The sequence below is a fragment of the Rhincodon typus genome, chromosome 5 (assembly GCF_021869965.1).
Source record: "Rhincodon typus isolate 14 chromosome 5, sRhiTyp1.1, whole genome shotgun sequence".
In the NCBI taxonomy this organism is placed as follows: domain Eukaryota; kingdom Metazoa; phylum Chordata; class Chondrichthyes; order Orectolobiformes; family Rhincodontidae; genus Rhincodon; species Rhincodon typus.
In genome coordinates, this window is record NC_063336.1 from 91,697,499 (window position 1) to 91,710,877 (window position 13,379).

At 42.3% G+C, this 13,379-nt stretch overlaps 1 protein-coding gene across 1 annotated transcript in view; it reads right to left on the bottom strand.

The window, feature by feature from the left end:
* Positions 1-13,379, bottom strand: part of LOC109928798 (CUB and sushi domain-containing protein 1-like) — a 2,165,117-nt gene that overhangs the window by 187,689 nt on the left and 1,964,049 nt on the right. Inside the window, exon 53 of the mRNA XM_048597409.1 lies at positions 7,138-7,326. Within this exon, the coding sequence (XP_048453366.1) occupies positions 7,138-7,326 (189 nt within the window). The remainder of the gene's footprint in view (positions 1-7,137; positions 7,327-13,379) is intronic.

The window sequence follows — 13,379 nt, forward strand, 5'->3', positions numbered from 1 at the left end:
AGCTCCCGGAGCAGCGGGTGGGGAGTAGCTCCTGGAGCAGCGGGTGGGGAGTAGCTCCTGGAGCAGTGGATGGGGAATAGCTCCTGGAGCAGCGGGTGGGGAATAGCTCCTGGAGCAGCGGGTGGGGAAAAGCTCCTGGAGCAGTGGGTGGGGAATAGCTCTCGGAGCGTCGCGCAGGTACGGATTCCCTGGGGCCAGTGGGGACAGCTGGAGCAGGCAGCCCGAGAGCGATGGAGGGCCCGTGTCCCCGGAGCAATGGAGGGCCCGTGTCCCCGAGAACGATGGAGGGGCCGTGTCCCCGAGAGCGATGGAGGGGCCGAGTCCCCGAGAGCGATGGAGGGGCCGTGTCCCCGTGTGACAGAGGGGCTGTGTCCCCACAGTGACGGACGGATTGAGGTACTAGTCCCAATACAGCGGGACTTACCCTGTAGCTGCTGGGTGCCGGTGAGGAGCAGACTGGAGGCTGGAGCAATGTGGGACAATTGCCGAACTTGGGCCTGGTGCCACCTGCTGAGCTGCTGTTATCGGGCTGTAACTTAAAACTTTTTCACTAGATGCTAACTATCTCTGCAAGTTATGCTTATACTTTCCCTCAATGCTCTTTGTGTAAGACCACTACGTTTTCTTTTAACTCTGTAAGATTTGTACCGAGGTACTTGTACCTAAGATGGCGCCATTAAAAGGCAGCCATTGTAAAAACTTTTCACTGTACTCCTGTACTTCTGCACTTGTAGTACAAGTGACAATAAGGGGTATTCTATATTCTATACTCTATTCTATATTCTAAAAACAATAAGAGAAGCTACCGCTGGGCAGGCAAACTGGCACAGACAGCCATGGGTGGGTCTTATTGCTCAATGTTACATTGGGAGGGAGAAGGTGACCAGGCTAAAAATGGAGAGGTGAGATCCTGACACAGTGAGATGTACAGGTAGCAGGAAGCAGTCTGGCTGTGGACAGGTAACCTGGAAGGGGGGCTTTGCGAGTGCGTGTGTGCACGTGTGTGTATGTGTGTGTGTGTGTGTGCACATGCGCGTGCATGTGTGTTTGTGTGTGGGCCTTTGTGTGTGGTGTTTGTGTGTGTATGTGTTGTGTGTGTTTGTGTTTGTGTGGTGTGGTGTATGTGTTTGCATTTGTGCGTGTGGATGTGTGTTTGTATTTGTGTGTGTGGATGTGTGTTTGTATTTGTGTGTGTGTATTTGTGTGCGTTTGTGCATGTGCATGTTTGTGTGCGTATGCACCTGCGGGCGTGGGGGTGGTGAGTAGCGCAGGGAGGGTCTGGGGTCTGTGGGGAAGGCAACCAGATATGAGAAGAGAAAGGAATAAGATTTGTGTTTGATGCAGGAGTTTCTCTGCAGTCTGTTGATGACTGAAACATGGAATCAAAATGAAAATGATTTGTGTGAGGGTGTAGTTTATTATTTCATACAAAAACCGATGAAACATAGCAATTATAAGATATCATAATTGGCTTAACATAGTAATGGTGGCTCTATTGGGAAGAGTCTGAATAGTGTTCTGCCAAAAAAAAACTCTATCTGGCAAATACATCATTTTTTTTGTCCCACTGAACTAAATATGAAAACACCAGTGAGCTGCTGTTTCGCATCTATTTGATCCCAGGTTACATGGTTTGATAGTTTAATTGATTGTAAAGAAAAATGGAAGTCTCAAGTTTGGGATTTTATTGATAAAACTATATTCAGGCATCACTGCCTTGCTATAACAATATACAATCCATGTGGGAGCCACTGTGATCCAGTGTGGTGTTCCTACCTCTGAACCAGGAGGTCATAGTTCAACTCCCACCTGCTTCAGAGGCATGTGTGTCATGGCATGCCTGATAGATTGCTTAAGAATATATGTCCATAGAGTTCACTTCTTTTATTGCTCAAGTGGAATTGAAATTATGAAAAAGAAATTCTATTTCATTAAAGCTGCTTAATTGCATGTTTCGTGGTTTTTAGCAAACGGATCTTTAATGTGACAGAGCCAAGCTTCACTGGTGTGGAAAGAAAACTTTGAATAAGATAGAGAGAAATATATGTATCGGTGTATTAATAAGACCCATTAGTAGGAACAGAGAGTAAGTAGCTTATGAGCTCTACTCATGCAAACTGATAGAAAGGGAATTTGAAACAAAAAACATGTCAGAGATTATTGCATGCTAAGGATGCCTACCTTGAAGAAGTTACCCTTCTCCCTCCGGAAAGACCTCAGTGGATCTATCTCCCACTGCAACTCTCCTGTAATCTCTTCGGCCCTGAAACTGCTCAACCACATCCTGAAGCAAATCATGTACTACAGCCACATTGCCTTTCTTAGTACCTGCCTCTGTCTCCTCTCCATCTATCTTCTCCTTTATCCATCTTCTATCCGCCTCCCCCTCTCTCCCTATTTATTTCAGAATCCCCTTCCCCTCCCCCATTTTTGAAGAAGGGTCTAGATCCGAAACGTCAGCCTTCCTGCTCCTCTGATGCTGCTTGGCCTGCTGTGTTCATCCAGCTCTACACCTTGTTATATCAGAAAACCCCGTCTGGTTTGCTCATGTCCTTTAGGGAAGGAAACTGCCATCCTTATCAAGGTCTTGACCCGAAACGTCAGCTTTCCTGCTCCTCTGATGCTGCTTGGCCTGCTGTGTTCATCCAGCTCTACACCTTGTTATCTCAGATTCTCCAGCATCGGCAGTTCCTACTATCTCTGTCATCCTTATCAGCCTGGCCTACATGTGACTCAAGACAAACAGCAATGTGGTTGACTTTTAACTGCCTTCTGAGAAATTCGGGATGGGCAATAAATACTGGCCTAGCCAGTGATGCCCTCATTCCGTGAATAAATAAAACAAAAGATGTGCTTTCACCAGCAATTTGCATAGTTGCAGTAAGACTTCTACACTCTTATACTCCAACTTCCTTGAAATAATGAATAACATTCCATTAAACTTTCTGATTACCTGCTGCACCTTTGTGCTAGTTATCTACATTACTTGCACTAGTATCCCCAAGACCCTTTGTTATTGCAGCTTTTCTCCATTTAAATAATACTGTTCGTTTGTTCTCCCTTCCATATTTTCCCACATTATACTTCATTTGCCAATATTTTACCCACTTACTTAATCAGAAAAAATATTTTTGTAAATTGTTTGTATTACTCTCACAACCTGCCATTCTACCTATTTTTGTGTTGTCTGCAAATCTGGCTACAGTACGTTCGCTTACTTCCTCCAAGTTGTTAACACATATAGTAAATAGTTGTGGTTCTAGCACTGATCTCTGTGGAACCCCACTGGTCACATGTCACCAACCTGAAAAATAACCTGTTATCCCCACTCGTTGTTTCCTGTCCATTAGCAAATTATCTATCCATGCCAATATACCATGTCAAACACTGAGGGCTCGTATGACTTATCATTTCGTAAAGTACCTTGGCAAATGCCTTGTGGAAGTCCAAATACAACATGATCCACTCGAGTTGAGACTTCCTCAAAAAAAATCTTAACAAATAATCAGACATGATTTCCCCTTCATGAAGCCATGATTCTGCTTTATTACATTGTCATTTTCCAAATGTTCAGCTGTTACTTCCATCATAATTGATTCTAGTACTTTTCCAACAATGATGTTAGACTAATTGGCCTACAGTTACCCACTTTTTGCCTCCCCTCCCCTTTTCAATAATGGTGTCACACTGGCAGTTTTCCAATCATCTGGTACTTCTTCAGAATCCAAAGATCTTTGGAAAAATACAATCAATGCATCAATTTGCAGACTGTAAGAAATAGGAACAGAAGTAGGTTGTTCAGTTCCTCAAGCCTTGATAATCATAGTTGATCCAACATTCCTCACAGCCACATTCCTGCCCTTTCCACATGACTCTTGGTTCTTCGACTGAACGAGAATCTCTTTCAGCCTTAAATATACATAAGGTTCTGCCCCACAGCTCTCTATGGGAAGGAGTTCCAAAAACCCTCAACACTTAGAGAAGATATTCCTCCTTATTTCAGTCTTAAGTTGGTGACTCCTTCGTCTAAGACGATATCCTCTGGTCCAAGGCTCTCCCATAAGGAGAAACATCCTCTGAGCATTTACTCTGTCAAGTCCCTTAAGAATCCAAACATTTTAATGAGATCACCTCTCATTTTTCTAAATTCTAGTGAGTAGAGTCTCAATCTGTTTAATGTTTGCTCATAACACACTATTATTAAGAAATAAGGGCCAACATTGTATGAGATTCTTGATTACCTGCTGCATCCATGTGCTGGTTTACTGTGTTTTGTGCACAAGTACCCCCAAGTTTATTTGTGTTGCAGCTTTTATCAATTTAAATAATATTCCATTCTTTTGTTCTCTGCCACTTCCCTGTTCCCCATAACCAATATTTTGCAAGGAGCCTTTGTTCACTTTGACCTCTGTTTTCTGTAAAGAAGCTCTCACTATGAATTTATATATTCCTCACTAGTATCATAATTTACCTACTTAAATATCTGGCCAGTACTTGCTGACTGTTATTCCTGATAATCTATCCACCCACTTCACTTCAGCTAACTCTATTCTCATTTCACTGTGATTCTCTTTATTTAAACTAAACATAGTTGTTTCCAGTCCAAGTTTATCACTCTCAAACTTAATATTAAATTCTATCAAGTTATGATCACTATTTCCTAGGGGATCTCGTACTCTAAGGTCATTTATTAAATCTGTTTCATTATCCATTCCAGATCCAAGATGGCCTGCCTCCTGGTTGGCTCCATAACATGTTGCTCTCGGAAACTATCCCGAATGCACTCGATGAGTTCATTGTCATAGCTACACTTTCTAGTTTGATTAACTCAATCAACATGAAGATTAAAGTCAGCCTTAATCATTGTTCATTTTTTTACATGCTCCTACTGTTTCTTGATTTATAGCCTTTCCCACAGAGTGGCTCTTGTCTGGGGGCATGTACACTACTCCTACCAATGTCTTTCTTCTGTGCTGTTTTTTACCGTAAACCAAAGGACTCTGCATCATTCAAGCCGAGATCATCACTCACAACTTTCCTCATTCCATCTCTCATTAACAGTGCTATCTCACCATCAGTATTACCCCTTTATTTCTGTAAGGTCAAATTTCCCCCAATGTCAAGTTGCCAGTTTTGATATCCTTGTAACCATGACTCTATAACGGCTGAGGTTATATTTATTTACCTTGATTTGCACCATCAATTCATCTACCCTGTCCTGAATGTTTCAGACATTAAGATACAAAACCTTTAAGTTTGTGCTGTTATCAAATTTCCTTACACTTTTATATTTCCTCGGCGCAATATCACATTTTGTCCCTTCTTTTGAATTTCTGGTAACAATCAACCCCATCACTAACCTGCAACAATACCTTTCTTTTACCTCCGATTTTCTAATTTTCCATACAACTGTACTGATCCCTCCACTCCCTGCACTATTTAGTTGAAAGCCTTATCTACAGCTGTAGTTATGTGATTCACCAGGACACTGGTACCAGCATGATTCAAGTGGAGCTCTTCCCATGTGAACAGCTGCCCCCATCCTCAATACTGGTGCCAATGTCCCATGAATTCAAACCCGTTTCTCCCACACCAATCTTTTACGCACACATTTACCTCTTTAATCTTGTTGACCTTGTATTAATTAGTTCGTGGCTCATGTAGTAATCCAGATATTATTATACTTTAGGATTTGCTTTCTAATTTAGCCCCTAGCTGCTCATACTACTTCAGCAGAGTCTCTTTCCTCTTTCTACTGATATCATTGGTACCTACATGGATCATGACAACTCGAGCTATCCCCTCCCATTCCAATTTCCTCTGCAGCCCAGGCAACTAAACAGGTCACAAAGCCTTCAGGACTATTGACCCTGGCCACAGAAAAATGTGCCTATCCCACTAACTATATTATCCCCTGACTCTACTATCCCCAACTACAATTACATTTCTCTTTTCTCCCTCCTCTTGAATGGCTCCCTGTATCTTGGTACTATGTTCAGTTTGTTCATCCTCCCTGCAGCCCTTGCTCTTACCCACACAGGGAGCAAGAATCTTAAACCTGTTACAGGATCAAGGGCTGAGGCTCCGTCAGCACTACCTCCTGGATTCCTCTACTCATAGCCACATCCTTCTGTAACTGACCGCTGACTATATTCAAGTTTGCTCATCCAATAGGTATGACTGCCTCCTGAAACACAGCATCAAGTTAACTCTTCTGCTCCCTAATGTGTCATAATGTTTAAAGTTCGAACTCCAGCTCGTCAACTCTAAGCCAGAGTTCCTAAGCAAATGACTATTGCCATAGATGTGGTCACTATGAACCAGAATGGGGTCCACAAGCTCCCACATTATGCAGGCACAGCATATCATCTGGCCCTGCATCTCTATTTTGTTTACTTAGTTTCTTGTTTTTTTTAGACTTCCGACTAATCTTTTAGTTTTTAATATGTCAAATGTTTCTCCTATTTACGTTGAATATGAAAGTAACAGATAATCAAATTAGCAATTACCAACCAGTGAACTTATGGTTTTCCTATGATCTCACTCTTGGTTTTGTATTGGTTCCCTGTTCCTGAGCTTCAATTTATCATGTTAAAAGACCTTACAAACTACGAACCAAAAACAAAACCAATAAGAACCGCTTCCCCTCTACACAAAATTCTCATGCAGCTCCAAAATCCAAGAAATATGCATTCATTGGGGCTGTACCTCAATCTGGATGTGATCTCTCCTTCCTGATCATGTCAAGTTTACTGAATAGAAAGCTCGGAAGATGGATGGCTTGGACGATGGAGTCCTGCAGCCTTACATCATGCTTATATTGAGTGTACCACATTGTTCAAAAGAAGCCGACAAGTCAGGCCTGAGGTTGTGTGAAGAACATATCCACAAATAAAGCGCAAGATTGACACAACAGCATTTGAATGACCACAAGTGATCAAAAAGGTCAGAGCACTGCACTCAATTTGTGGAATTGACAGTGAGAGTCAATGGTACAGAGATGGTGTGGTTGGAGGGGGGTGGTATTTAAAATAGGGTGTACCTCTTTAGTATAGAAATCTAAAGAGGGAAATTCCACTTCCATGCAGACAGACCTGAACCATTTATTTAATGGTATTTGTGTTTAGTAAACCTTACCTTGACAGAGTGGAACCGCAGCATCCCACTGATACATGCCATTTGGGGTCTGCCTACACGTGGCATTATTTTGGCCCACCAGCCAATACCCAGCTTTACAGTAAAACTGCAACACACTGTTTAAAGCGCCGACCGTCTTATTCAGTACCCCGCCGTTCAAAGGGACACTGTTCAAGCTGCAGTAGGAAGCTGCAAGCAAAAAAAACAACAACAGTTTATCTGTAGAATTTCAACACTCATCATTCAGCAAGCATAAACAGTAAGAGAGACTTCACAATTGCTGACCATTTTAAATGAGAAAATGACTCAACAAAAAGCAAAGCTTTCAACCATCAAAAACATGAAGCTTAACCCGACTTTCCTTTTGGGATACCAGTTGACCTATTGTACAGCGTTCCCTTCTTATTGAGAGAGTGACAACCATTCTAAGTTGATTTATCTATTCCTCACCATTATCATTATTATTTAGTGGCTTTGTGACAGTGAGTTCATCACGTTCCTACAGCTGCTTCATTAGCTTGTGCTATGTTTGACAGTCTCTCAGCACTCTCTCGAGACTGCTACAAAGCAGCCCCAAGCCTTTCAGTAACTCAATCATCAGGGTGGGTTTCGTGTGGCCAGAAAATCTGCTAACTTCAGCAAGGAAGTTGATTGAAGAATGAATTGTGGGCTTTTTCCACTGGCAAAAGGCCATATCTTGTAACTCCCCTCCCCACCCAACTCACCCCCCTCCCCGTATCCCCACATTACAATCCTCCAGCCAGGTGTGTTTAACATTATAATGAAACCGATTGACAACACAATCATTTGAGGTTGCTTGTTGAATTAGTGGTCACGATAGATTCCAACAAGCAAACATACAAGGAACCATCTGATCAGAAATGATCTACACGACAGAATAACCAAATTAAAATCCCCCGAGTTTTGGCGGAAACCTATCAGTCAGTGATTTTGTTTGTTGTTGTATATTTAAATTTCAGATGTACACTCGTCAGATTGTTCTGGAAACTTTGGAATTAGCACTTGTAACAAGTGTTGAGTTTCTTTTCTTTCAAATGAGCTGTTGTTCCTAAAGCTTTTGGAAATTCTGATGCTAAGCTTTGAATCATGAAAACTGACTGATGTCCATTTTATTTTGTTCAGTTGTTCAGATGAGTCATGAGAAAACTCCTGAAGTTAGGAGCCAACATGAAGATTTATCCTTGTCATGGAAGAGCTGTAGGCCGTCTCACGAAACAAAGACATTTTGTACTACAGCGATATGGGTTGCATTTATCGTGGATTCTGACAAATACTAACATGGGTTTTCTCAACCCTCTACCTAATGAACTGACAACTATCCTTTACTAATACTATTGGTTCTATAACAGTTCTATCATGGGATGAAGATGAGGCAACAGCACACCATATCAATGTAAAAGCACTTACAAAGTCTCTTTTCCAGTAATGTAAGTTACTATGGACTCTTGAGTCATTTCAAAGTATTACTGTGCTACATTTTGTTAAAATGGTGAAATGAAGAGACATGGGCTATTGTGAAAAAGGATAACTCATTACAAAGCATTAGAAACCCTGTGAAAAACTGCAACACATGATGATATTAAATAGATGTTGAACACTGCGAAAGAATGAAGGTGTTGGCTTCGATTTCGTAAAATTGGAAAATTCAGAGGGATCCAATTCACCCATTAGTTACACAGGAAATGTTAGAGGATTAAAAACCCAGTGTAACTTTTGTGTGACAATTAACCTGATGACCCCACCAAAAAAAAACTATTTTGGCTAACTCCGTTACTCCTACAGAGTCCTGACAACCACACCTGACCAAATTAACTTATTACCTCCCAATTTGTATCTGTTAGATCCCTATCTGCTAGATCACCCTGGGCATGGCCCCACCTGACCCTATAGGAGCTGATACCTGCCTCCTCTGATTCCAATGTCATGTGTCCTTACCCCCTGGGACCTTAACTTTCACCCACCATCCTCCTTACTCACTGGCACGTTAACTCTCTCACCCACCAGTGTTTCTGACCGCTTTTCTGATGAAGGGTCTAGGCCCGAAACGTCAGCCTCTCTGCTCCTATGATGCTGCTTGGCCTGCTGTGTTCATCCAGGCCTGCACCTTGTTGTTTCTGACCGGTTTGTTTACTACCGTTCAATCAATGCTTCCTGATTTAGGAATTTCAGGAAATGCTCACTTTTCCTATAATCACCTACAAACCAAAATGACATTCATGGGAACTGCAGTTTGCTCACACACTTGACTGAGTCTCAGTGTAGACAATTGACAAAAGGTGCGGAGGCAAGACTGGGAGAATTATTTAAAAGAATTGATGTTGCAAATTATTATAACCAGGAATGCACTCCCTGAAATGGAGGTGGAAGAAGATTTGGTTGGAACTTGCAATCAGGATGGATCAAAGGGACAAAGCTGCAAGACCAAGGGGAAAGAGCTGGGGAGCAGGACAAATTGGATTTTTTTTTCAAACAGCAGAATAGATTTGATGGGTCAAATGGTATCTTGCGCTTAAAGATAGTATGGTTCTACCTCCTGGGTAATTTCACACAACTCATCCTCCCAGGAGAAAGCAATAACTAAGGAGAGCATGAGTGTAGCACAGATTCTGTAACTCACAGACCCTTTGGGCATAATACTGATGAATTCAGTGTTATATGTAAACCAGACAACTACCAATGGGATGATGTGACTGCAGCGTAGCTGCTAGTTCTATCCCTGTCCCTGCAAACGTTTGAGACCAACCTGATCTGTTTGCTATGTAGGTGTCACATTTGACCCTGGCTTGAGCTTCTTACCACATATTTGTGGCATGTCTAAGATTGTTTCTCATCAGCCTCCACAACAATGCCTTATCTGAGTTCTCCTGCTGCTGAAACTCTCATTTGTGCCTTTCTTACCTCGAGTGTTGACTTCAATGCACTCCTGGCTGCAGCTCTCTCATATCCTACCCTTTCTAAAGGTCAGATCATGCAAAGTTCTGCTGCCATTGTCTTAACTCGCAGCAAAGCCCATTCCAGTGTCAACCCTGTGTTCCCTTACACCATTCCACCTCCCCACCTCACTTTCTTCCTTAAAAACACTTCATAAAACCTATGTCTTTGACCAAGCCTTGGGTCCTAATGTCTCTTTATGTGGCTCGGTGTCATCATATAGAATTCCTACAGTGTGGAAACAGGCCCTTCGGCCCAACAAGTCCACACTTGGAGCATCTCACCCAGACCCATCCCCCCATAACCCACCTAATCTACACATCCGTGAACACTACGGGCAAGTTAGCATGGCCAATCACCTAGACTGCACATCTTTGGACTGTGGGAGGAAACCGGAGCACCTGGAGGAAATCCACACAGACACAGGGAGAATGTGCAATCTCCACACAGACAGTTGCCCGAGGGTGGAATTGAACCCGGGTCCCTGGCGCTTTGAGGCGGCAGTACTAACCACTGAGCCACCATGCTGCCCTCAAATTTTGTTTTATGGTGTTACTGTGAATTGCTTTGTGAACATGTCTTGTGTTGAAGGTACTACATAAATGTCAGTTGATGTTGTTGTAATATGGCTAATCTCAATCCAGGTCTTTATCTAACACCGCGACACCTCACCTCAAATGTAACTCTTACCCCACCTTGATTACGACTACTGTTTTGGAAAACAATCAAGTGAAAAAGTAAGGAGCAAGCCAAACATTTATTAAACCCAACACGAAGAGAATCCAACGCAAGTCCATGCAAAACCCTGCATGAAATCTCTTTACAATTGGCACAAAAGAAAACTGGATTCTTTATAGTTTTGAAAAAGGAAACCTTGCATGATACATTTTTTTTAGAATCCCTGCAGTGTGGAAACAGGCCCTTTGGCCCAACAAGTCCACACCGACTCTCAGAGCATCCCACCCAGATCCATCCCCCTATAACCCACCTAATCTCCACATCCCTGAACACTACGGGAAATTTAGCATGGCCAATCCACCTAACCTGCACATCTTTGGACTGTGGGAGGAAACCGGAGCACCTGGAGGAAACCCATGCAGACACAGGGAGAATGTACAAACTCCACACAGACAGGCAACTGAGGCTGGAATTGAACCCAGGTCCCTGGTGCTGTGAGGCAGCAGTGCTCACCACTGAGCCACTGCACTGCCCCAATGACTGAATCAATCACAGGTCACACTGTATTTGTATCACACATTTTAGTTAGCAACAGCATGCTGAACAGATTGGGTCATTCGCAAGGTTACAGAATGTTACACACTCTGTAACATTTCAAAAGGTATTTAAGTGAAGTACTTTGCTCTATTTGCCAGAGAAAAAAGTGGCTTTACTGTTTATTCCAGCTCAAAACAAGCCTTTCTACAGTTCAGTGGCTATCTATGCAGTTTTCATGAATATCCCAGTGTCAGAGTGCTATGCGTGCAAGACATTCATCCAGATGTCTTTTTGTATATGAAGGTTGCACAGGATCCTAGGCACGTTGTCAGAATGATCTTCATATGGATGGGGTCAGTGATGAAACCAAGATGTTTGGCTTCTTCAGGGAATTAAAACCCGTGGAACAGAAATTCAAGCAATCTCTGAGGTATCTGATGGAAAGGTCGACGACCATGAAACATTAATGCTGTCCACAGACCTGCTGCATATTCTCAGCATTTTAATGTTTTAATCTCAGTGTCCGGGGGTAAGGGATACTTGAAATTGCAAAACAGTAATAAGCTTTGCAAGCATTGCTCTATTGGGCTGGTTAACTGAGAGCAGTATCAGCATTCTGTGAGGCAATGATCAAAAAAAGTCTGCTTTCTCTTGTTCAGCACAAAAAGTGTCCTTTTCAGTACTTTATTCTTATGTTGACTCAATATAATTAGATTAAAAGAGAAGATCATTACTACAACCACAGATAACACAAAGTCACTGTATGACACAAGTGAAGAAGGTCGCATCAAACAAATACAGAAAACAACTCAAAACCGAGACCACACTTTCATTATCTTATCTCAGTAATTGGCTAGATTAGCTGTATTAAGATCTTGTGAGACTATTCTCATCAACTCAGAGATGTGTTCAGAGCTGGTTTGGGCATGAAGAGGGTAAAAAAAAACAAGAGAGAGATTCAGCAGATTGGTCTCAGATATTTTAATGCTGACACCTTATTAGAACAGATCACCTGCATTCAGCATTGGACCTATATCCACAGTCATCATATAGAGGGACGTAACACCTTCTCGATTGAAGTATTTGGAGGGACAATTCAAAGATAGATTTAGAAGAGTTAGGAGATTAAGTCAAGCAAGGTCGAGTCTCAGAATCAGTCAAAGCTTTTTGGCTCAGGCCCTTGAGATTTTTCTCAGTGTCACATTTTGATTTTTTGGGGATTATCTTTTCATTATCACTAACTCAGTTACTAGGTGATGCAGTCATGTACTGACAATACTTTCTGTGATAGTGAACATGCAAGATATTTGGACTGATGCAGAAGCAGAATAGCAAGAATTCATCAATATCCTCAATAATTATCAACTTTCATTACACGGAAAGCCACGACACATGGGGAAAGCATGAATTTCTGAGAAATCGAAGCATTTACATTGGCCCAAGACAACGTGTATAAGTTTAAAAAAGCTCAGAATAATTGCCACGTACTTCATCATGCAAAATACATTCACCCTTAAGCTAGGAATTCCATATTGCTTCTCACAGATTTCATTACCTCAGGATGTAAGATGTCCTGGCTCCCAGCCAGCAGTGTATTATCTTGTTGGCGGGTTTAAAATTGTTCTCTTGTTCCTTTGCAGCCTCCTCCACCCATCCCCTTCCACTCGCAGCTTCCTTACACTGCCACTGCCACCTTCATCATTCCCCATAGTGCTGCCTGCTTCTTCTCCCCTCTCCTAACAGCCCCTTCTTCTCTCCTCATCTTGCAGTCCCCTTTTCTACTGTACCCTCACACACAGGTCACTTTCACAGTCACTGGTATTGGGTGACCCAGTCTAGCAGAAAGCGGATCTCTATCTTTGTAGATATCTGCTCCACGTTCTGTTTCTGGAAGCATAGCTCTTCCGAGAAAGCAAGGTAGTTGCAACTCTCCCCATGTTATTTATTAAACAGCTATTGTTGCCTGTGAGCTCAATCTTCCTGCCACTCTTCTCTTGACTGCAGCTCCTGTCTTTAGAGCAGGTTAATGCTTTTGCTGATCGTTGTGAACAAACTGAATTAATCACAGATTGTTG